At 41.1% G+C, this 22,392-nt stretch overlaps 2 protein-coding genes and 1 long non-coding RNA gene across 3 annotated transcripts; 1 reads left to right on the forward strand and 2 right to left on the reverse strand.

Moving 5' to 3' along the window:
• Window positions 1-1,225: 1,225 nt before the first annotated feature.
• On the reverse strand, window positions 1,226-9,989 carry matcap2 (microtubule associated tyrosine carboxypeptidase 2). Its single transcript, XM_064349446.1, has 7 exons — window positions 9,551-9,989; window positions 7,766-8,433; window positions 5,387-5,530; window positions 4,278-4,410; window positions 3,315-3,620; window positions 2,810-2,907; window positions 1,226-2,011 (listed from the first exon to the last, which is right to left on the reverse strand). The coding sequence occupies exons 1-7, from the start codon at window positions 9,573-9,575 to the stop codon at window positions 1,853-1,855; spliced, it is 1,533 nt and encodes a 510-aa protein (XP_064205516.1). The 5' UTR covers window positions 9,576-9,989; the 3' UTR covers window positions 1,226-1,852.
• A 2,314-nt stretch (window positions 9,990-12,303) lies between these two features.
• Window positions 12,304-21,687, reverse strand: LOC135262463 (protachykinin). Its single transcript, XM_064349485.1, has 5 exons — window positions 21,226-21,687; window positions 20,067-20,169; window positions 19,655-19,678; window positions 13,191-13,247; window positions 12,304-12,825 (listed from the first exon to the last, which is right to left on the reverse strand). Exons 1-5 carry the CDS (start codon window positions 21,337-21,339, stop codon window positions 12,797-12,799), a joined length of 327 nt encoding a protein of 108 aa, XP_064205555.1. The 5' UTR covers window positions 21,340-21,687; the 3' UTR covers window positions 12,304-12,796.
• On the forward strand, window positions 16,042-17,516 carry LOC135262474 (uncharacterized). Its single transcript, XR_010332234.1, has 3 exons — window positions 16,042-16,280; window positions 16,476-16,533; window positions 17,347-17,516. It is a non-coding gene; the product is annotated as an uncharacterized LOC135262474 (long non-coding RNA).
• Window positions 21,688-22,392: the final 705 nt, after the last annotated feature.

Here is a 22,392-nt window from a genome sequence, read left to right on the forward strand (position 1 = left end):
GACACAGAGATAAAGATGTGGTGGTGAAATTGTTTGCAGCTTGCTTAAATATACTCACTTCTTTAAAACACCACTTAGAAAGAAGCACATAGCATGAATTGTAAAAAAAAAAAAAAAAAAATTGCTCTTAATTCTATTCTTCGGATCGGTCATACTTTTCCTGTGAAAAATGCTCTCATCTTCCACTTTCCGCACCTACCGTGTTATTATACTTAGCTTTTCCCCCTCTCCACAAACAAAGACCATTAAAACTAAACTTTAAAGAAATGAATGGAACAGCTTACCCTCTACAGCTGCACCATGTAAAAGTATGCAATGTCACTTTAACATACCCCGAAGGAATTTTTTCAGGGAAATGTTACTTTCTTTTGTCTTGTAACAGTTTACTTTGTTCTTGGCACTTACATCAGTACTGTAACTAAAAAGGGCTAAGGATTGCTGTGTATGGCTATGACAGGTATTGAGCCAGTCCAGCCAGCTTAACAGTATTGTCTGCTTCTTAGGTGTCACTCTCAGTTGGCCCACATACAAACCAGCAAACAAACAGAGCGAATAGATGATGAGGCCATGGGACAGAGGTCACTTGCGCACACATTATTAACAGACAGCAGCCCTTTGTCAGGCATGCCAGTGCTTGTAGCTGTCAATCATTGGAGACCAGGTGTCGCGTTTCACAGTGAAACGCAGCCCTCATGTTGGCCAGACGTGGTCAGAAAGAAGGGGCTGCTACGCGCTAGAACATATACCTTCAGCATCATGTAAAAAAACAGTGTCCACTGCATTTCGTTTTCCATCCAGCTCTATTTTCTGTTAATATCTCATAACTATCTCAGCAACTAATTGCTGGTTCTGTGACAAAATCATAATAATGTGCTCTAAATGAGAAAAAAAATGATGTACATGCTTTTGGCGTTACATCAATAATACATAAATGATGATGGAAAGAATCTAAACTCGTTCATCTTTCAGTAGCCTGAGACAGCCACATATTAGTTTATCACAGGGACAATATCCCAGCTAATCCCAATGCTACGCATTCCGAATTATAGGGTTCAATTAGACCCTTCCAGGACCAGATCTGGCTCTAAACATGAGGCCACCAAACTACAGAGGCCTACATGTAGTCTAGGCCAAAGATGATGCCGATCATATATCCAGATTTTCGACCAGAACACACATCTTACAGTAAAATGTTCAGCAGCTCCAAAACTCAAGTCATACTTGGTGGTGTTGTATTGAGTTTATTTAAGGTGTCTCTGCACATCACTGCAAAGCAGCAGAGGAGCTTGTGCAACATTACATACAAATACCAGAGTAATTGGGGTCATATCCCGAAAGCACTGGTAAGAGCAGACAGGCAACGTTTGATAAAAACGTCTACAACACAGCACTGTAAAATCGAATGTCACAGTGTTCAGTAGTTAAACAGTGTAACCAATAAATGCACTGTAAACTTCAAACATCGTTCTAAAAAGTGCAGTTGAAACTACCATTATCTGTGCTTAAGCCATTTAAAGAAGAGAGTGATTCAAAAGTCAAAGGTTATGTACAACAAATCAAAGTGCAAACAGTGAGACCCTGTTTCATTAATGATTCCCTGATCAAAGACAACAGAAAAAGCTCTGTAAAACTCAGGAATATGTGCTCTTTGGGAAACAAACCAGGGCAAAAGTACACTTCCGGAGTAAAATGTCAAAGAGACATACCGGTACAGTTTACAAAAAAAGCTTTTAAATACTACAGATTTCACACATATCGGGACAGCTGATGTACTGTAGTGACAGGCAGCTCTGGGCAGGCACGAGCTGCAGGCCGGGTTACTGTAGGACATTTGGGTGCTTTCTGAGCATGCTCATATGAGCGCCTGCAGTTCCTCATCCGTCAGCTGGTTGACCTCCATGATCTTGTCAAGCTGCTCTCTGTAGCGTGCCTGGTCCTGGAGGAAGTGGGGGATCCGCACGTGCTCCATGGTTGCTAGACCCACCAGCCTGTCCACATCCTCATAAGAGACCTGCACAGCCAGGCAGAGCTCATTTAGGGCTTGGTGGGAATTTGTGCATAACTCCTTATCCCTAGTGGGCTTTTACGCTTTGTTATTTAACCCTGGCAACCCCAGGTACAGCCCCAGAGGGCCACAATGGCTACAGCCAATTCGTTAAACTCACTCATTTGGCTCTACTCTATCTCAAGGGTCTAGGAAAACTGAATTCAAACTGAGGTTATTTTCCCCAGAATTGAAAATTGTCTTCTTAATATTTCTTTCAAGTTTTGTAACCCAATTATAAGCATTTCTTGGCCATTTGTAAATGCAAAAAAAAGTATTAAAACAACACATCAGCAAAGAATTCACAGATTTCAGTTTCTGGTAAATGGACTGCATTTATATAGCGCTTTTATCCAAAGCGCTTTACAATTGATGCCTCTCGTTCACCCATTCACACACACACACTCACACACCAACAGTGAAAGGCTGCCATGCAAGGTACCAATCAGCTCGTTGGGAGCAATTAGGGGTTAGGTGTCTTGCTCAGGGACACTTCGACACTCCCAGGGCGAGGGATCGAACCGGCAACCCTCCGACTGCCAGACAGCCACTCTTACCTCCTGAGCTATGTCTCAAGAAATACAACTGAGAAGCCTTGTACAAATCTCAGTTTAAACAGTGTCATACATGAGAGTATCGCAGTGTTTTTATAAACATTGCCCAGCCCTAGCGTGACGTCATTTTCATCATGTGAAAGTTTCATTTCCACATTAGTAATGTGCTTTTGTGTTGCATTTTGCATTCTAGAGAAGCGTGAATGCTCACCTTCCCCAGCGCAGTTAAGAGCAGGAAGTCAATATTGTGTCTGTGCCTCAGGATCTTCAGGACGCCGTCCAGGTAAACCTGATCCTTACTGAAGCAGCCTGCCACAGGAATAAGCACTGAGTATCACTCCTAATCACTCAGGAGGCACCTTCAGTCTACTGTGAGAAAATAAACCCCATGGACAGTGTCTGACAAGGCAAGCATCGGAAGGCTTATTAAATCACATGTATGTTCTGGTTGTTGTCCAACTTAAGATATTTTCCAAAAAAAAAACAAGCAAAAAAAAAAAAACAGTTTGACCTATTTTCATTGTTCAATTGGCTTAATAATCCCTCCCACTTCAGCTGAGTGTTTTCCACATAATAGCAGTTACTACTACTACTACTACTACTAATAATAATAATAATAATAATAATAATAATAATAATAAGATGATGATAATAGGAGCTCAGAGGCAGAGGACCCATGAGCGCACGCTTCGGGGCGGGGCGGGGTGTGCGGGTACCTGGCTGGCCGGTGTCGATCTGCCCCCTCTTGGCGCGGACGCAGTAGTCCCAGCGGGTGTTGGGGTCCCGGACGAAGCGGCCCAGGCTCTGGAAGAGCTGGCAGAAGGACAGGCGCCCGGCCTGGTGCACGGTGTAGTAGAGCAGGGCGGCGCGCCACAGCGTGGGGTCCCTGCGGAAGAGCACGCTGTGGATGCTGGCCAGGCCCTCCTCGGTGGGGTTCAGGGGCCTCAGGCCCAGCCTCTTCCGCCCCGCGCCGCTGCTCCACGGCTGCTGGCTGTTGTTGATGCCCCGGAAGTAGTGGGTGCCTGTGAGAAAGAGGGAAATGGAGAGCAAAGACCAGGAGGAGAGCGGAGAGAGACAGAGCATGGCTGTGTGAATGCCTGTGGGATGGTGTGTAACTGTGGTACTGTCTGACCTGGCCCCTGTGGAATCTGTATTCAAGTGAGTTCTGAATTTAATTTCAAGTGATTGTTAGAGTATTAGAACAACCAGATTATTTCCTAGCCTTGCCTAAAGCAAGTTCATGACATGAATGAATTTTGGACCATGCTTTAGAAAAGACATGCATGTCATGTTCGGTATACTCCTGCCATTGCCCTTGACCAAGGCACTGGCCTCAGGACTGGAGGTCCCCGGAAGCTGCACTGTGCTGCCCACTGCTCCTAAGTAACTAGGATGGGTGAAATACACAGGACAAATTACCCCACAGAGTCAATTAAGCTTACCTTAACTGAACCTATATCACTCTGGTCTATCTGCAAGATGACCTTCATGAAAAATGAACAAACACAATAAAAGGGTGTACACAAATTAATGAATAACTGTGAATGTATACTGAACTTGCTCTACAAAGGTAATATCCAAAAGTCGGCTGTAATAAGAGAGTTGTGTCATATTGTCAGTTGAGCACTTTGATTACTAGGTCTTGTTAAGCACAAATGCACAGGTACTGGCATACAGACCTATCTCGTGCCTCAGCATACCCTCCAGCCAGTGCTCCCGGGCTGTGGAGATGTTGATGGTCAGTGTGGGGCGACCGTTCACCACGGTCATTGAAGCTCTAGAGAGAAGGTCATCAGTCAGGTGGACCACAATCTGCAGGAAAGAAGAGGGCCCATTTCCTGTGACATCTGGGACACACCTTTATTTATTTTATTGTTTATTTTTACAGGGACAGTGCACAATTAAAAAGTAATTGCACCAGAGTTAGCTAGCAGCTAATTTACATCTGTTGTCCCTGGGAAGGTATACAAATGACAACCATAAAACAGCAAATACACTACATAAAAAACCTTCTGCATACCCCATACAGTGTCCTCCACATAGCATCCCTCCTGCCTCTCATCTGCTCCCCCATTCTGTTATCTCCACCTCTCCCCTCCCCATACAGCCCCCCTCCGGCCACTCACCTCCCCAAACGATGTGCTCTACTTCTCACCTCCATGCAGCCCCCCTCCGGCCACTCACCTCCCCCATACAGCTCCCTCCACCTCTCACCTCCATACAGCCCCCCTCCTGCCTCTCACCTGCCCCATACAGCTCCCTCCACCTCTCACCTCCATACAACCCCCTCCGGCCACTCACCTCCCCCATACAATGTCCTCCACTTCTCACCTCCACATAGCATCCCTCCTGCCCCTCCACTCCTCCATTCTGTTACCTCCACCTCTCCTCCATACAACCCCTCTCCAGCCACTCACCTCCCCCATACAGCATCCTCCACCTCTCACCTCCATACAGCCCCCCTCCTGCCTCTCACCTGCCCCATACAGCTCCCTCCACCTCTCACCTCCATACAGCCCCCCTCCTGCCTCTCACCTGCCCCATACAGCTCCCTCCACCTCTCACCTCCATACAGCCCCCTCCTGCCTCTCACCTCCCCATACAGCCCCTCCTGCCTCTCACCTCCATACAGCTCCCTCCACCTCTCACTTCCATACAGCCCCCCTCCTGCCTCTCACCTCCATACAGCTCCCTCCACCTCTCACCTCCATACAGCTCCCTCCACCTCTCACCTCCATACAGCTCCCTCCACCTCTCACCTCCATACAGCCCCCCTCCTGCCTCTCACCTCCCCCATACAGCCCTCTTTTTCCATGTACTTCTTTACATGGTACCCGATGCGGCTCTTGGTGAGCAGGCTTCCTCCTGTGGCCTGCTCAAACTTCTCATAGTTTCCGTACTTCTGCACAGCCAGCTCCAGGATGCGCACAGCCTGAGAGAGAAAGATAGATAGAGAGAGAGACAAACAGACAGACAGAGAGGGAGGCAACATAAGTGAGGAGCAGGCTGGCAGCACTTTCAAACTTCCTGCTATTCACTGATTCAAAATGGATGCCTGACAGATAGCTGATCATATTATTATATGACTCAAAAAGGAGGATCAATAAATCACTAATTTTTATGGAAATAATTCTGTGTGGCGCAGAAAAAACAGGCAAAATAAACTATGCAGAAAAACTGTTAATGTGTAATGCTGAAAGGGGTAGACATGCTAAGCACACTGCAAAAATAACTGTTCACTACAGAATCTTTTTTTTTAAATCTATGAATGAGCATAAACTCAATAAATAAATCATAAAAGCAGACAGGCTTCTGACTGGAACATTTTATACTGGCTCTTCGTACTGGCTGTAATACTGAACATGTCACTGGCAAGCATGCACAGTCCTCCAGTTCCTGTACCTGCAAGCCGGTAACCTGTTGTACTGAAAACGTCCCTGGCCTGCAGGCACAGGAACTGGAGGACTGTGCATGCTTGAGCTGCAGTGCTCACTGCCTACCGCAGCTGAACTGTCACAGCTGCTGATTCCAAACCAGGCATAGAAAGTACTGGGAAAATGCCGTGTTTTACAGCATTACATTTGCACTGAGATATCTTTCTGATAACAGTGGCAGTGTCCTATCCTTAATTCAAACCAGCAACCTTCTGGTTACAATTGTAATTCTTTATCAAGTAAGCCACACAGCATACTGTAGCCTACATGCTGAGTGCATACTTTCTGTGCCGACAATGTGTAGACTGATCAACACAGAGTATATGATGGAACATCACAAAAGATCATTATCTGCCCTGACCTCTGCTTCCATGCTAACAAGCGCATTGTATGCTCGGAGGTCAGAAACCGTGACAAGTGTCACCCTCACAAGCAGGTGGGGTCTTTTGAGGTAACAAGGAGGTATGTCTATGTGTGACTGCAGCCATTCTACAATGGAGAACCATAATTAAATCAAGACTGTAACTGAAGCTGCTAGTGGTCTCATCATTGCCATGGAGAGCCTGCATGTAAAACACCAGTGCTCAGACTCATACAAGCCATGCCCCGACCACACACCCGTCACACCGATCCTGTTACTGCCTACTTTCCTGTTTGGATCCCCTTTCACTGGAGGCAGTCTGTCTCAGTCACAATGTAGCACAACACACAATTGGCAGAAACAGGACACCTATAGTACCTCGCTGCTGCTAACTCAATACTACAATAAAACTTTAATACCGGAAGATATCACAATTCCTTGCCTTATTTAGATATTCATATTCATTTACACTGCAATAAAATATACCTGTGGATCCAGACTAGTGGCTGAACACTTCTGATGATATTAAAACAGCATCTGGGCACACATCAGTTCATGTGAATATTGTTTATTTTTGTATTAAGCCCCTGTGAAACTTTAAGCGCATATGTACTATTCCTGTTTGTAAATGTAAACTCTGGCAACTATTTCATCAACCAAACCAGAATTTCAAAAGCACTGCAGTAAAATTCAGCATACATCCATACAGCCCAGGTGGTAAGGTTCACTGCAGAAATGTTATGGGGTGATCACTTCATTGTACTGAACAATTTTTGGAAATATGGCTCCAGGAAAGCTGAGCTGAGACGTCACATACGCTGATCTTGCCTTAATTATGCAGAGCAGAATGCGGTCTCCTTGCTCTTACTCCAGGCTCATGCTCAATTCCAGTCAGCAGAAAATGCAGCTGACAGCGCTGCTCTCTACCTGCTGAGGTCTGACTGACCAAAGTCAAAGGGAAATTCACTTCAGCCAGGTCCTGTGGGATGAACAGATCTGGCAGACAGTCACTGCAAGGAAGAAACACTGAAAGGCTGCTGACTTGAACCTTGGGACCTTACAACAGAGGAGACCGACAACCCAGCAAGCAGTCTTGACACAATGCGCTAGACAGGAAAGCTATAAAGATCAGTGCTTGCCTGTGCCAAGCCTGTTGCTTACCTATGCCAACACCGACCGTCTGTCTGCATCAGTATCATATCACTTACACATCAGGAAACTGTCGCTAACCTGTGCCAGGACTCCTGCTGGTGCCAGGACCCTGTCTCTGCCAGGGAAACACCACTCACAGTACCTGGACCCTGTGTATGAACCTTGTTTGTGTTAAGAATTCCTCCCTTTCTCGGGCCTCAGCCGGGATGAGGAAACTGACCTGCGTGAGGAACTTGTCAGAGGCGTTGTTGTGCCGAGCCAGCACAAGCGGGGACACCGGGTTGCTGTACTCGAACTGCGGGTTGTATGTGAAGTCGGACTTGAAGAACTTGGCCTTCTCCTTGTCCACGTTGGTGGGCTTGATGGCGGAGAGGATGCACAGCTTCCTGGCGGAGTTCTCCCCGTCGCGCGCGGCGCTGCCCGCGGCCAGCAGGGGCAGCCTTGTGCGGGGGACGCCGCAGGAGGAGCTCAGCTTCCTGGCGGGGACTCGCGGGCGCGGCGCCAGGCCTATGGTGCTGCCGGTCACCTTGATGGCGTGGCCTGGCCGGGGGACCCCCGATGCGCGGGTCGACGGTTTGGGGCTCCCGCACCGCTCGGGCCCCGCCAGGGGTGCCGGGCCGAGAGCCTGCTGACCGCGGTCCTTCCCGTGTGCGGAGGAGGAGCATCGCCCAGGCGTGCGGGGCTTCTTGTAGGGAGAGTGTTTAGGGCTCTTCCTCTCCTCTGCAGTCTGCAGCAGCACATTGTAGCTGCTGGTGCCGGTGGTAAAGATATCCTTTAGCACACTGGATGAGAGCTTCTGTAAGCTAATTTGGCTAAGGCTGACAGGCCTATCTGTGGGACTCAGAAGGTACTTCTTTGACAGCTCCAGTTCTGGCCAGTGGAGCCTCTCTGTGAAAAGACAACAATTTGATAAGAAATGAAGCCGATTCCTATACAAGTCTCTCATGCGTTCTCTCACATTCTTATATGACACAACCAAACAACCAAAATAGCTTGATCTAAGTAGCAAGCTTACCCCTTACTGCCCATGTCTATGAAAGAATCATTGATCCATAAGTCCTATTACCTACTAATCTGCAAGAGCAGATAGATTCAGAATAGATTTAATAAGGACTGACTGCGATTTTGTTACTATGTAGGGGAAATTTTGTTGTAACTATCTTCAGAATTCAGAGGTTTGAATGTAGGCACAGTACATCCCCGCAAATTTCGCCCAACAGCCTAGATCATCATCACAAATTGTCTAGCCTGATAGTACTGACGGGAGTGATGTGACTACCGTCATATCAGCCACATCAAACCCGTGTTTTTCTTATGTCTTAGCAGCTGCCCAGCTAGTAACAATGTCACAAAACGGGTGCAGAATCTTTAGAAAAACCGTAGATCTACTATGAATCAAGATGAATTAACTAAGATGCCTGTACTGTTCTGACACAATTGAATGCAATAGTTTTTTTTTCAAGTTGATTAGCCAGCTATGTGGTCAAATATTTCTAATTCAATTTAACGTCGGTATTATTTAAGTTGTTACTCATGAAAGGTCTCGATCTAATAATCAATACAATATAATTTGGTAAGTTATCACTGGAGCTAATACAACCATGAAATCTTTGCATGTGTGCTAGCTATGCAGTTAACGTTAACAGAAATACACTTGCTGATTACCAGTTCAACGTTAGCTTGCTAACTTAAGCTAAGGATATTGACTAAATATGATCTGATTTTCATTTTTGTAAGACGACTGGCCATGTTGTTGGCTAACTGACAAAATTAAAACACGTTAGCTTGCTACCTAGTATTAATAATAGCTTAGCTCACGGACATTAGACAGCTACTGTTAATTTACCAGCTAACGGTCAACATTACAGAGCTAGTTAGCAACATTTTGCTAAGCTGGTATTCGTTTACGTTTGCTAGACTAGTCACTGCAATAACGAACACAAATAGCGCTACAGCGCTAAACTGTTTGGTAATTTAAATGCAATTGGTTATACTAGATACATACCGGTTACTTTAATTGATTCGAGCATTCCTTGGATCTGTTCAGAAAGACAGAGCACAGCCTTCTTTTGAACACCCTTCTTAGTTCCTTAACCTCAGCTACCTCACTAGTCTAAGCTTGGATACAGCTGTAACTAGCTAGTAAGCCGAAGAACTGAGTTGGCTAGATAGCTTTCTATCTGATATTGTGCCCACCTTCGGTGATATGGTTAGCTAGCTAAGTTAGCTCAAGTAATTGTGGTAGTTATAACTAAATGATATTTAATGATGATCTAATTCTACAATTAAAGAATGCCTATCGAAAATATTTTCTTGAGGAAATTATCAAGGAAATCAGCCTACTGACTAGCTACAAGAGGCTGACTTGATTGTGGACTCGGTGAACAGTCTCCCACGATCAGAACACACAAGGCGTTTGAGCTCCTCCAGTTGCCATGGCGCTTGTAATTACGTCACTAGGATACTTTCAATGGGCTCGTGTCGACTGTAAAAATAACTAGGCTACTCACTAATGTCCTGTATGTTTTCATCTCAGCAAAAAACTTTTCAACGTACAAAAATGCCAAATTAGTCACGCATAAAAAACAGTGTCTATAAGCCATTAATCATTCATTTTAATTTAGCAACCATTTAAAAACTCGAACTTAAAAAAAAAAACACTTAAGCCTGCCTTCAAAAGTATTGATATCAAATAAGACCAAGTTACAACAAACGATGTTGGCTATCTTAGCTCACATAAATTAAACACACTCAATTCTAAAGCAATGCTACCTCATGATTCCTAAATACTTGATTGTAACATGGCTCTGAGTTTTTTCATTTTACCATCCGAAGAGAATGTGGTCATTCAAAGTTCATGTGTCACATTACAGTTTTAAATCCCAATCATTTATAATGGAAATAATATGCAATTCTGGTGTGTTGCACTTAAACAATTTTAAAATGACCAATCTATATGTTTAACAATTGGCTGCATCAATTATATGCATCAAAAATGCAGGGCCAAGTTACATAAAATAATTATTATTAATTATTATTATTATTTTTCTAATAATAATAAGTATCCTGAAATTGGCTACCGTTATCAGACTGCTTAGATCAGATGCTGTTGTTAGCAGATGTAGCTAAATGTCCCATGGGGATAATTATTGATTGTGGGACTGCAACATTTACGATGACAAAATTGGCAGGAGAAGTTAATGTACTTAAGGGCTGAAAGTCTGTGGTCATTGTAGTTATTTCTGTATGAAACCCTGAAAAAGGCTAAACTCACAGTCTTGTACACTGTAGTTAAGGGGCATACCCCCTCAAGCTGTAACTTGGCACTACTGATTCTACTAATTCTGACAAAATGGTCTTACCACTCAGCAGTCAAACAAACAATTGTAAGAAGCTTTGGTCATAGCATTTCTCTAGAAAAGTGCTAGTTTAATTATTGTGGAACATATACAAATCAGTATAGCCCTGTAGGCAGGGCTGTAGATGGGGAGGGGGGAATATTTGTTTTTGGCCCATACCCAGGGTCTGGGGGATGTAACAATTTTTAATTTGTTACAAAATATATGTGGCCATTCCAATATATTTTGCCCTGGAGAATTTATAGCTGAAGCCCTGCCAGTGGATATGCTTTGTATATGTGACTAACATGGCTTTTTACATGAAAAAACATCTGGTTGATGAAAATTGATTTTCCCTGCAATTTCAAAGGACAAAATGGAATATTTAAAATGAATTGGTTTGTATACTTCCCTTTTAACTATATAAACTATTAACTTCCACTGTTTTAAGTCAATTTGCTCTATTGTGGTGGTTGTGATTGAAAAATCTCATGGGTAATAATGCTTCTTGGCTGTGATATATTTTTAAAAACACAAGATGGCACTATGTTAACACCTTTCCTGAAACACACAATTCTCAGACATTTACACGGGAAAACCCATGAGTAAAAATGGGAATAAAGGCTTCACAGCATGTGATCTTTGGCCTTAAGGCAAGGACAGTGACAATTACATTCCGACAGCTTTAGAATCAGAAGATGAGCAGGGTTTCTTCTATTTACGGCACAGTGGTGGCGGGTAGGTCCAGTGTGAGGGCTGGCACATGTCGACTGTGTTAGTATGGAAATAGTTGTGTTTGTTTCCGACTTGTGCTCTTTCCTGACTTGTGGTTGTTTCTGACCAAATGTACCTACCCTTGCACTCTGCCTGCCCGTGTTCTGCCCTGCCCGTGTTTTTGAGTTCCTCGTTTTCTGTTTTCTTAGATATTTTTGGAGTTTGTGTTTTTGCCCATCGTGGCCTTTTCTGTTCCCCATTTGTGTTCCCCCTTTTGTTAGTAAAGTCTTTGTTAATTTTCCCTTTTGAGTTTGTCTTTCCTTACTCTGCGCCTGGGTCCTAGCCCCCGTACCGTGACACTAACTAAATTTTAACTTGTTAATGACAGCTATAAGGTAATATAAAGCTATAATTTAGTATTTATCAAGAATTAAAATTAACCATGGTACAAAAACAGTTATGGCTCTCTCCAGGTTACATTCTAAGTAGCTCTCCTTAAATCTTATCTTCTCCCATGCCTTAAAGGAAATAACTGCTAAGCTTCATGAGTCTTTTAAAATTATCACACACAATTAATTACACCAATTCCCCAACAGTTTTGTAAACTTCTGAAATTCCAGTTGTTGGTTCCAGTTGTTTCCAGCAGAGGGCCACACACTTTCCCCAAGCTCTTTAACCAGAAGAAACACAGAAACGCACTGCAAGCTCAAATGAAAAATTATTTTAATATAACAATTCACTTTCACAAACATAATACAATTTTGTTTGGTATCAGAGTCTTTACGGTAGGCTACCATAACAAAAAACAATCAGGCATGCTGTGACATTTAAACATGACTGTGCACTACCATATAATTTAAAACAAACAAAAAACAATGAGGCGCAATAAAATGAGTCTGGCTATGCAAATTCCCCAGGTTAGCTGGGTAAAGCATTCCATTATGGGCAGTAATAAAATAATTCACTCTTTATTACAGCAGATAACATGTAATATGTAACATTTCATATCTTGTTTTTTTTGTGTTTCTGATGAGTAAAATAGTCACCACAATGAGAAAACAAAAGATTTATTCATACAACTTCATTTGAAAAACAAAACAAAACAAAAAACATCAATTTAATACCAGGCACCTCTCACTCACATAAGGAGTGACACAGCAGGGAACACATTGACACAATCTCCATTAGCATTGCTGATCCTAGTTCTGTATTCTCCATTCATACATATCTGCAAAAGCGAAAGAAAAATGTGATGCAGAAGAAGTAATACGTGCGCATGTTTTACTTTCAATTAAATGTACTTTCTTAAAAATAAATAAATATTGTAGATCTTTATGTTATTCATATTACATATGATATTTGTTAGAAATTATGACAAACTTAAAACATGCACAAGTATAATTAACATGTACAAATAAAGAGTAATAGTTTTAATTCAAATTTGTCCACCAAGGAAGAATGTGTGAATTAAAAGTAATAAGTATGCATGTATGGTCATATTCATGGTTTTTGAATAGTTTAGAATGATGTATAAAAGAAGGCCCATTATTGGTGACCACTGAGTTACACTTACCAAGAAGGTAATGTACTCACCTGGCTCCTCCTGGCTTCTTTTCCCCATCAGGCTCACAAAAGAGTTGAGTTTTTGCCCTACAAAAAGTCATTTAGAGACTCAGACTGAGCTGATAGACCATTGGTAAGCATTTCTGCTCCCTCCAGCATCTTTGATTGTGGATTTACTTAAGCCCAGATGTAGATTATTGGACTTCAAAGGAAAGAGGGATAATTTTCTAGGGAAGCAAAACACAGGGGAAATGCTTGGTTGTACGTGCTAAGCATTCAGAGCAATCCCATTCCTTTTCACTCCTCATCTCCTTTCCTCCACTCCCCCACTACCACTTGTCTCCTACCCAGAAGTATGTGGAGGAAAAGAGAGAACGAGGAGGAGTGACAAAATTTGGGACAGCTTTATCAGTTTCTTATTCATCAAAGGTGATGTTGACTATCGATTAAATAAGCAAATCAAAATTGTTATATTTTGCTGAGCCCTTAAATAGTCCCATAGCCAATCGCAGATCTTACATGTGGTCAGCACATTTAAAGCTGAAAAATAGTTTATTTCAAGTTTCAAGTACAAATTGTTGCATGTAGGCTACAGTAGCCTGGACAAACATGAACCTGACATTGTGGCTCGTTTCAAGACACTAATTAATATGTAATCGGCAACGTTAGATCAAAGTAAACATCTCATAGCATACAAATATAAAAATGTATTGTAATTCCAGAATCATTGGTGGAAGTGATGAAATGAAACAGTCCCTTCGTATAGTATCACTTCACATTGAAAAACAATTATTTCCCACCATAACATCTGAAATCAAACATTTTGGTAATAACTACATTCCTTGAAAATGGTTGGTTGATTAAATTTATTTATGCATATGCATGTGCTGAAATAATGATAGCTGCAATACTTATTTATGTTCATAGTCAAACTCCTTTAACTAACATTCATGTACAAGCAAATAAATAAACCTGCTTCCCTGTCTGAAGCTGTCAAATTTGACTGTAGGATATGAGACAGAAAAACAAACTGACATTTTGTAATCCGTTGTAGGCAATCTAGCTTTTTAAAAATACCTTGCATAATTGGGGAAAATTCAAGTTTTCTTCCATCTCTGCTTTCTAAAGTTTGGATAGTGTCAGATTCTGTGGGATGGTTTTTCATTCTCTGTGGGCGTGAGCATGATTGTCACCCAGAAAAGACTTCTGCGGTAGGATACACCAGTGTACCCCTTGCCGGGAAGAGGCAAGAAGCCGAGTTTGAGGCCACTTCACTCGTCTCCTCCAATATTGGGACATTGGAGGGAGGGAGGTGGTAGTGGAGGAAAGGAGAAAACTTTTTTTTGAGTATTGGGATGCAGCCCATAAATTTGTGCATAAATCTGGGGCAATTTACCTGGTGTATGCTTGGTGTGTCCAACTAAATGCCTTTCCAGGGTGTGAGAGTGGCAAGTGGCAAACAGGAGGCAGACAACAGAAAAAGGGTAAATGCTGTTTCAAATACTTCCTGATAATGTCCCATAGTTGTAACTCAGTGAGAAGTGAGAACTTTCTCAGTGAAGTTCTCAGTGGCTATGAAGGAAATGAAAATGAAACTATAGTCTTATAGTCTGAAGAACCCTTTGACCCACATTCAAGAACACACTCAAGAACCTAAAGTGTTTTAAGGACTTTAAGGAGTTACTGACATAAAAACCCTGCAGTGAAAACATTTACTATGATGGATTTCTTATCTTTATCTCAGCTGCAATACATTCTGAGATAAGCTTACTTTCAGTAATCCTATTCACAAAGGCAAGGGTATACAAAAGGTGAGTTAAAGGGAAGACAAAGTATGGTCAGGGTCAACTCATTTTCAATTACGCTATGTAGTGAGAATAAGGATCACAGCAGGACCAGTCAAAAGGGTCACAGATGCAGGCAATATGATTGTGATGAGGAACCTACGATAACAGCTGCCCCCTTTTATGTATGTAGCGGATATACTCTGTTTTTGGAACATCCTAAACCCTTTAAATTCAGATAGCTAACAGTTTTATGAAGGCATGCACCTTCAGAGGGTTGTTTGTCATTTCATGTGCAACAGAATGTTCTATGCGGTTATTTGATATTCCAACGGCATATTTAATGCCTGTGCTATATATTTTTTTATCTAAGCAGTGCAATCAAATGATGGTAAATCACTGACCTTCAAACTTGGTACTGGAGAATCCCAGTGTATGCTGCTTTTCATTTCAACCACAATTCTAATCCCAGAATTTTAACTAGCAGTTCATTTTTCTTAATCCCCTGAAAAGCACCTAATTATTTGCCCAGTTTACCCATGTCAGAAATAGCCAAGCATGCCATGAAGAATAAAAGCCCCATTTTCAAATTGTGCTTATTGTGCTATATTGTGAACTACTGCATAACAAGGTTCCAGATTATTTAACTGATCAAGTTAAAGCCTGAGGTGAATCATTAGGCTCCTAATTGGTGAAAGTGTGGACACCTGGCCACTAAAACTAGCCATTTTGTAGATAATGGAGAATTCAAAGGAAAAGCAAATGATAATGAGCCAAACCTGCATTGTGCTAATAAATTCAAGGGAAAAAATGAAATAACTTAAACACATGTATTTGACAACCTAATAAGGAGCCTATTGATCCCCCTCAGTCCTGAATTTGACAGTTTCAAATTTGTGTTACCTGTTTTCATGCAGTTGTTTGGAATATAGCACAATGTGACCATGAGACTTTTATCTTAATGGCATGCATAGCTATTTCTGACATAATGGGCTTAAGAGGGCAAATAATCCAATTAAGAAAAAGAAAATCGCCCAATTAAGAAAAATTAACAGCTTGTGGATATTCTAGGATTGGAATTGCAGTTCGAACAAAAACCAGCATACACAGGGGGTTCCCAAGACTGAGTTTGAAAACCAATGTGCTAGATAAATGTGCTGTGTATCTGGGTTTTTAAAAAATCTTGAATACAATTATTTAAGGAAATGACGGCTAGCGAAACCAGCATCACCCTTTAGATGTTGGCAATCAATCAGGAGGTTATTTTGGCTCTGTACTCCAGCACATTGGATTTGAAATGAAACAATGAATATGAGGTTAAAGTGGAGACATTCAGGTACATCTACATCCATATTGGAGAACCATGTAGGAATTTCACCCCTTTTTATATACAGACCTCCCCATGTTAGGGGGCCAAAAGTAATAGGATAATTGACTGTTGCATTATTAGTTCAAGCACAAGAAAGTTAACAAGATGTCTACAAATGGTTATAGGTGTGAAATTTTCATTTTGATTATGTTGCTGTTGCAGGTCATCATGGGGTTGAAAAACAAGAATAAACAGCTCAGAGACATATACAAAACATTTGGTGAGTCAAAGTCCACCGTTTTGTACACTATTAATGAGTAAAAATTCACTGGTGAGCTCAGCGATTGCAAGCAACCTGATAGACCATGGAAGACCACTGTAGAGGATGACCAAAGAATACTTTCAGTTGTGAAGAAAAAGCCCTTTTTAAGGATGTAGGCATTTATGTGTCAAAGACTAACATAAAGAGAGGACTACACCAGCAGAGGATTCAGTGTAAAATGCAAACCACTAGCAAGCCTCAAGAACAGAACAGTCAGGTTAGAGTTTGCTAAAAGGTATATGAAAAGAATAGGTCTTTTCAGGGGGCGACATAGGTCAGGAGGTAAGAGCGGTTGTCTGGTAGTCGGAGGGTTGCCGGTTCGATCCCCGTTCTGGGTGCGTCGAAGTGTCCCTGAGCAAGACACCTAACCCCTAACTGCTCTGGTGAATGAGAGGCATCAATTGTAAAGCGCTTTGGATAAAAGCGCTATATAAATGCAGTCCATTTACCATTTACCAAAAGAACTGGAGAGCTCTACAACAAACTCTTATGAACAGATGAGATGAGTATTAACCTATACCAAAGTACGGAAAAGAAGTACGTGTGGACAAAGAAAGGAACTGCTCATGATCCAAATCATCTTTGAACCATAATGAAGGTACAGTAGTGTTATGGCTTTGGCATGTATGGCTGCCACTGCAGCTGGCTCAATTGTATTCATTAAAGATGTGCCTGATGACGGCAGTAACAGGATAAATTCTGAAGGGAATAGAAACATTACAATACAAACCACATTACTCAAAACTTATTTGACGGTGCTTCATCTTGCAGCAGGACAATGACCCCAAGCACACTGCCAAAGCAACCAGGGCGTTTTTCAGGGCCAGAAAGTGGAAAGTGGAAGTCAATCACCTGACCTGCATCCAATTGATGTGTTTCACTTGCTGAAAACAAGAGTGAAAGCAAAAAAAAAAAAAAAAACCCAAAGGATCTGAAATGGCTGCAGTACAGGTCAGGCAGAACATCACCAGGGAAGACACCCAGCATCTAGTGATGTCTATGGGATTTTGGCAATCATAGATTACAAAGGATTTGCAACCAAGTGCTAAATATGGTAACTATATTTCATATTATGTTGCTTTGTCCAATTACCTTTGCTGACCTAAAATTGGTATGTACAAAAAGCTGTAAGTCCTACACGGATCAGCAGATATGGATGTAAATATAACACAAATTATGCTATATCACCACTGAGGCAGCAAGTGACATTACCATGACATACCAAGAGACACACTGTTACTGACAAAACATTTAGGGAGACGTTAAATTGCAACCCAAAACCCGGTAGGCTGACCAAAACTTTTTATGAGAAATGAAATATAATATGCAGTCTATCTTCAGGATGAAAATGTCAAATTATAGTGAGAATATAAAAGCATGAAAGGTTCTACAGTTGCTTTGTGTTAAAATATCATTTCTTTCTTGTTACACCACTCAGTGTGACAGTGTTTATGCTCTTCTCTGTCAATATCAGATATTGTGCCAGTGATGAGCTGAATGCTTTTCCTTTTCCACAGTTTTGTTAGAGTCTGACATCCCTGCATCCACACTAATAAGATATAGGGCTGTAAACCTTGAAAGAGATGCTTTAGAGGTTATGTTGGCGATTCAGTGCAATTTACTTGACATTGGTCATTTTTTCTGCAACAAATCTGATCCTGCCAAGGCCAAAGGTTTTGTGAAGATGCATAGTGCATCAGTTGGAAATTCTTGAAGTTTCTTCCATAAAGGGCAGCTATATGTCTTCTCTAAAAATGATCAATTGAGATGCATATCTAGTTGGACCTGGGAATTAAAAGATTTTCTGGAAGAAATAATGTAAATGACTTAAATTGATTTAAAAATTGTTTATTTGAATGCACTAAACACACAGCAATCAAATGGTCCCTAAATGGAAGATTTATAGACTGGCACATCCAGCCAGCCTTTGTCAGTGGGTTTTATTTCTTCATGTAGAACCCCTAAGTGCCTTTTAAGACCTGCTGTAATACAATTTAAAGGTTCATTTTTCAACTTGAAAACACAAATGGAGGGCTAAAATCAATGTTTGCCAATGTAACATAAAACAACTCTCTTCAAGTAACAAGATAGCAGCATTTTCCTGTTCTGCTTTTGTATAGTCTGAAGATATATTATTTCTTCCAAAGCACCCCATTCCTACATCTTGGCAATATATTACATAATATATATGTAATAAAGGCAGAGACCTCTGGGTGTTTAAGTCCAGATTCGACACAGTGCTGAATATTCTCTAGACTATAGGTAAATGATGAGCCTAGTTGGGTGAATGGGCTGTTCTCATCATTACATGATTCCACTATTAGATCATTGGACATTTGCAAACTGATATGGAGAAGCTCACCATTGGAGCTTTACGTTGCCACCGATGTGCCAAACTCAATTCCTAAGACAGCCATTTTCATTTTTTCACGCTATACATATTTGTCAAACTCTTATGTAATCAGTGCATTTTGTTGATGGATACTGTACTGACACAGTTTTGTATACTTCAACAAATAGTAAGAGTAGACCTATATGGTGCAGATATGATATTCAGCTGTTATGTATAATCTTGTGGAAAAATGTGGAAATACTAACTAAACAAGACCAGGTTAAAACCTAGTATATGGCTGGACCTAACACACGCGGTCCGGCTGACCACTGGTGTAACTTCATTGCTCAGTCAGTCACTCACTCACTCAGTCACTCAGTCACAGACATTCGCGTTTGTAGGGCTGGCCCCGTTATTGCGGTCCAGCCAATAAATGATTAGGCTAATTATTAAACTTGGAACAGAGTGCGGAGAAAAAAATACACATCCATCCTTCAGAGGTTTAGTGCCCATAATCGATAAGTAAATAATTTGATAATGACCCATAAGTGACACTTATCCTCATTCTTATCTGGAATTTGCCTGAGCACGATGTCAGATGAGGATATTCAGTCCTCATCTGCATTTGGAATTGAAACTTGTTACATAAGCAATAGAGACTGAATTAAACTACCACTTATTCTAAATCAATTTTGTGATTGCCAAAAACAACTTATTTTGATTGTAATTCTGCAGTTTTTAACTTACTTTTGCGGGTTATCTGTGCATTTGCTATTGGGAGAAAGAGAAAAAGAAAATGGAGAAAAATAAAGATTAAATGGATACATAAGCATGTCGAAAACACTGGCCAAATGTGCAGTCAAATGTGCAGTCTGGTCATCAAATGTAATCCGCATGTGGAAAATATTATCTAGGGTTTCAAAATTGTTTTAATTCTTTAGAATGCTACCATGGTTTCAATAATCAATACAGCTGACAGCTATTTTGTGCAAGCCATTTCAACATCTTGCTCCATAATAGCACGATTGCTTCTGTCTTGACGTCAAAAGCCCATAACCATACACTCAGTGGAGGTATAAAATGCACTTTACTTCCTCGGAACGCCAGGAAACAAGTAGTAAAATGGTGCCATAAAAGGTGCAACACAGAAATAACTTACCGTAGGATCGCTTTCCCATTAGACCAAAAAACTGACGAGGCCGAGGTTTCCTTGTGATTCTTTTCAGGATCTCGTTTAGTGGATCAGAAGCGAGCCACTCATCCTAAGAGATAAAATGACATATCACAAACACAAATATCCGCATAACCCGACCACGACACGATCACACACACACAGTGGTCATACTTGAAACATCAACACAATTCTGCTCATTTGACATGGTATATATTGAACAGGATTTTTTGTGTGATTACTTAATTTCAAGAATTCAACTATGCAGCTGTCAAACACGATTAATATACGGATAAGTTAGATTACAAGTTCTAACACTATCATATTGTTTGGTTTGTGGTCAATCCGCAATGTCAAATTTCATACGTTCGCCCCATTTGGAAAGCCAAAATCAGTAGTCAAAGAAATCACATTTTGATAGACGATAAGAGTTGTCTTGTTGTACACTTATTTAATGAAAACATGGATCATTTTAAAATTAATATACATTATAGGTTCCCAAATATGAAACATTAGCAATGGATACTAGATGTAACCAGCGTTTCAAATATACATATATGATAATTATTTCAATTTGTGGTTAATTAGGAGGTAAATAGTTTAATATCACCGTCCATACACGTTATCTGATATCATCCAAATACCGACATTATTTTTTTGTGGAAAAACTTGAAATGTCAAATTAGACTATTCGTCTCATCACATAGGATGAGCATTTCAGTCCTGAACATATTTATTCCTTCCAGAAGAAATAACGAAGTCATTCATCAACTGTGCGCATGAGTAGCTATATGCCATAGCGTTTTACTCTGTTAAATAGCTGCCATCCAATATCAGATTTATCATCCACCGTTATTTATAATAGAACACGAAAAAGTGAAAGCATTACGTGAAGTACTGATTAAAAACAATAACAGGGAAAGTGGTCAATAATGTAACCGTTTTACCGTATTGGGGAAAATGACAAAAATTGTTACAGCCAGAGGCAAATAAATAGTTTCTGGTGTTTCTTAAATAAAATAAAAGCATAATTGGAATGTACAACATTGCACAACTTTGCGTGAGAGCAGAATAAGTTGCCTGTTTGTCCAAGCAGAGTTAAATTGTGTCACGAAAACGACATGGATTAAAATGACAGGTCACCTACCTGTATTTGAATACTGTTTGCCCAGTGGTTTAGATCTTCATTTTGGCCCACTTCTTCACAAAATACTTCAGCCAGAGCAAGAAAAACTACTAAAATGGACAGTAGTAATTTCATGGTGAAATATTCGTTCAGCAAAACTCTGAAGTCCCTTCTTTAAATGCCTCCAATGAAAGAGCTGCCAGGGAACTCGTGCAGGTGCGTACGATTAAAATAATATATAAAAAACCAACTGATGTTTCAATGTGCAAACCTAACCAAAATATGGTGATTTTTCATTCGTATTTAATTCTAATGATTTTTGGGGGTTGTTAGTGTAACACCTCAAAGAACTACAGCCTCCGACCAATTCCAAGCGCATGAAATGTAAGAACCCAGTTCCCCTGAACAAGCTTGCAATCAATACCTCACACTGTTGTTTCCAGCCCACTCCTGCTGCGTCTCCGCGGGCGCACTTGAGCACGCGCCAGTTTTATAGCAAGAGATTGGGAGGTGGCAACTGTCTTATTTTGCTTTAAAGATATTAAGTTTATTCATTTGGCTGGTGATTTTCTTGCACAGTATGACTAATTCCCATTCTTGTGTTCCATTTTAGTTGATACTAGAACGTATTTCACTTCAGCTGATAAAATAATATTTATTTATTGCAGTCGGAGTCACTGGGGACGTTTGGATGGCCACTGCGTCTCAAAATTAGTGACGCATCAAGGTTCAGTGGAGTATGTATGCTACATATAAAAAGAACATTAATAGCGAACAATCAATGATCTGTCACAATTTGGCATATACATTTTTTCGGGTCATCGTAAGCTTAAATGAGTTTGAAATATTACACCCTGCCTGTAAGTGTCGTTCGAGTAGATGATTAATTTCTTTTCTACAGTTAAGGTAACGTGATATGAGAATTAGTCATAGACATGAATGCTCTATGGGTTTAGCCCATAGGTTTAGCCTAAGGGAAAACACTGGACACTCCGACTTGATAGACTGCATTACCCATGCGTCACGCTCGTGGTTCGTCTGGGGGCACTGAATTCCTAAATTTAACTCGGAGGCTCATCGAATTGGCTCACAAGATATTACTACATGCAGTCGTCTGTATGTCCGCTACTCCTATATGCGCGTAAAACAAAACTGGAGTTGGGTTGTTTTGTTTTCAACGTTTCCGCC

This window comes from Anguilla rostrata, chromosome 1 (genome assembly GCF_018555375.3).
Source record: "Anguilla rostrata isolate EN2019 chromosome 1, ASM1855537v3, whole genome shotgun sequence".
Lineage (NCBI taxonomy): Eukaryota > Metazoa > Chordata > Actinopteri > Anguilliformes > Anguillidae > Anguilla > Anguilla rostrata.

Excerpts from the sequence above, each read along its gene's own strand:
- matcap2 (XM_064349446.1), bottom strand. The coding sequence starts at position 9,575 with ATGCTCGAATCAATTAAAGTAACCG. Across the intron at positions 8,434-9,550 it reads CGAATCAATTAAAGTAACCG|AGAGGCTCCACTGGCCAGAA; the intron begins GTATGTATCTAG and ends GTCTTTTCACAG. Across the intron at positions 2,012-2,809 it reads TCTTAACTGCGCTGGGGAAG|GTCTCTTATGAGGATGTGGA; the intron begins GTGAGCATTCAC and ends CTGGCTGTGCAG.
- LOC135262463 (XM_064349485.1), bottom strand. The coding sequence starts at position 21,339 with ATGAAATTACTACTGTCCATTTTAGTAGTTTTTCTTGCTCTGGCTGAA. Across the intron at positions 20,170-21,225 it reads CAAACAGTATTCAAATACAG|GATGAGTGGCTCGCTTCTGA; the intron begins GTAGGTGACCTG and ends TTTATCTCTTAG. Across the intron at positions 13,248-19,654 it reads TGCACAGATAACCCGCAAAA|GGCAAAAACTCAACTCTTTT; the intron begins GTAAGTTAAAAA and ends GACTTTTTGTAG.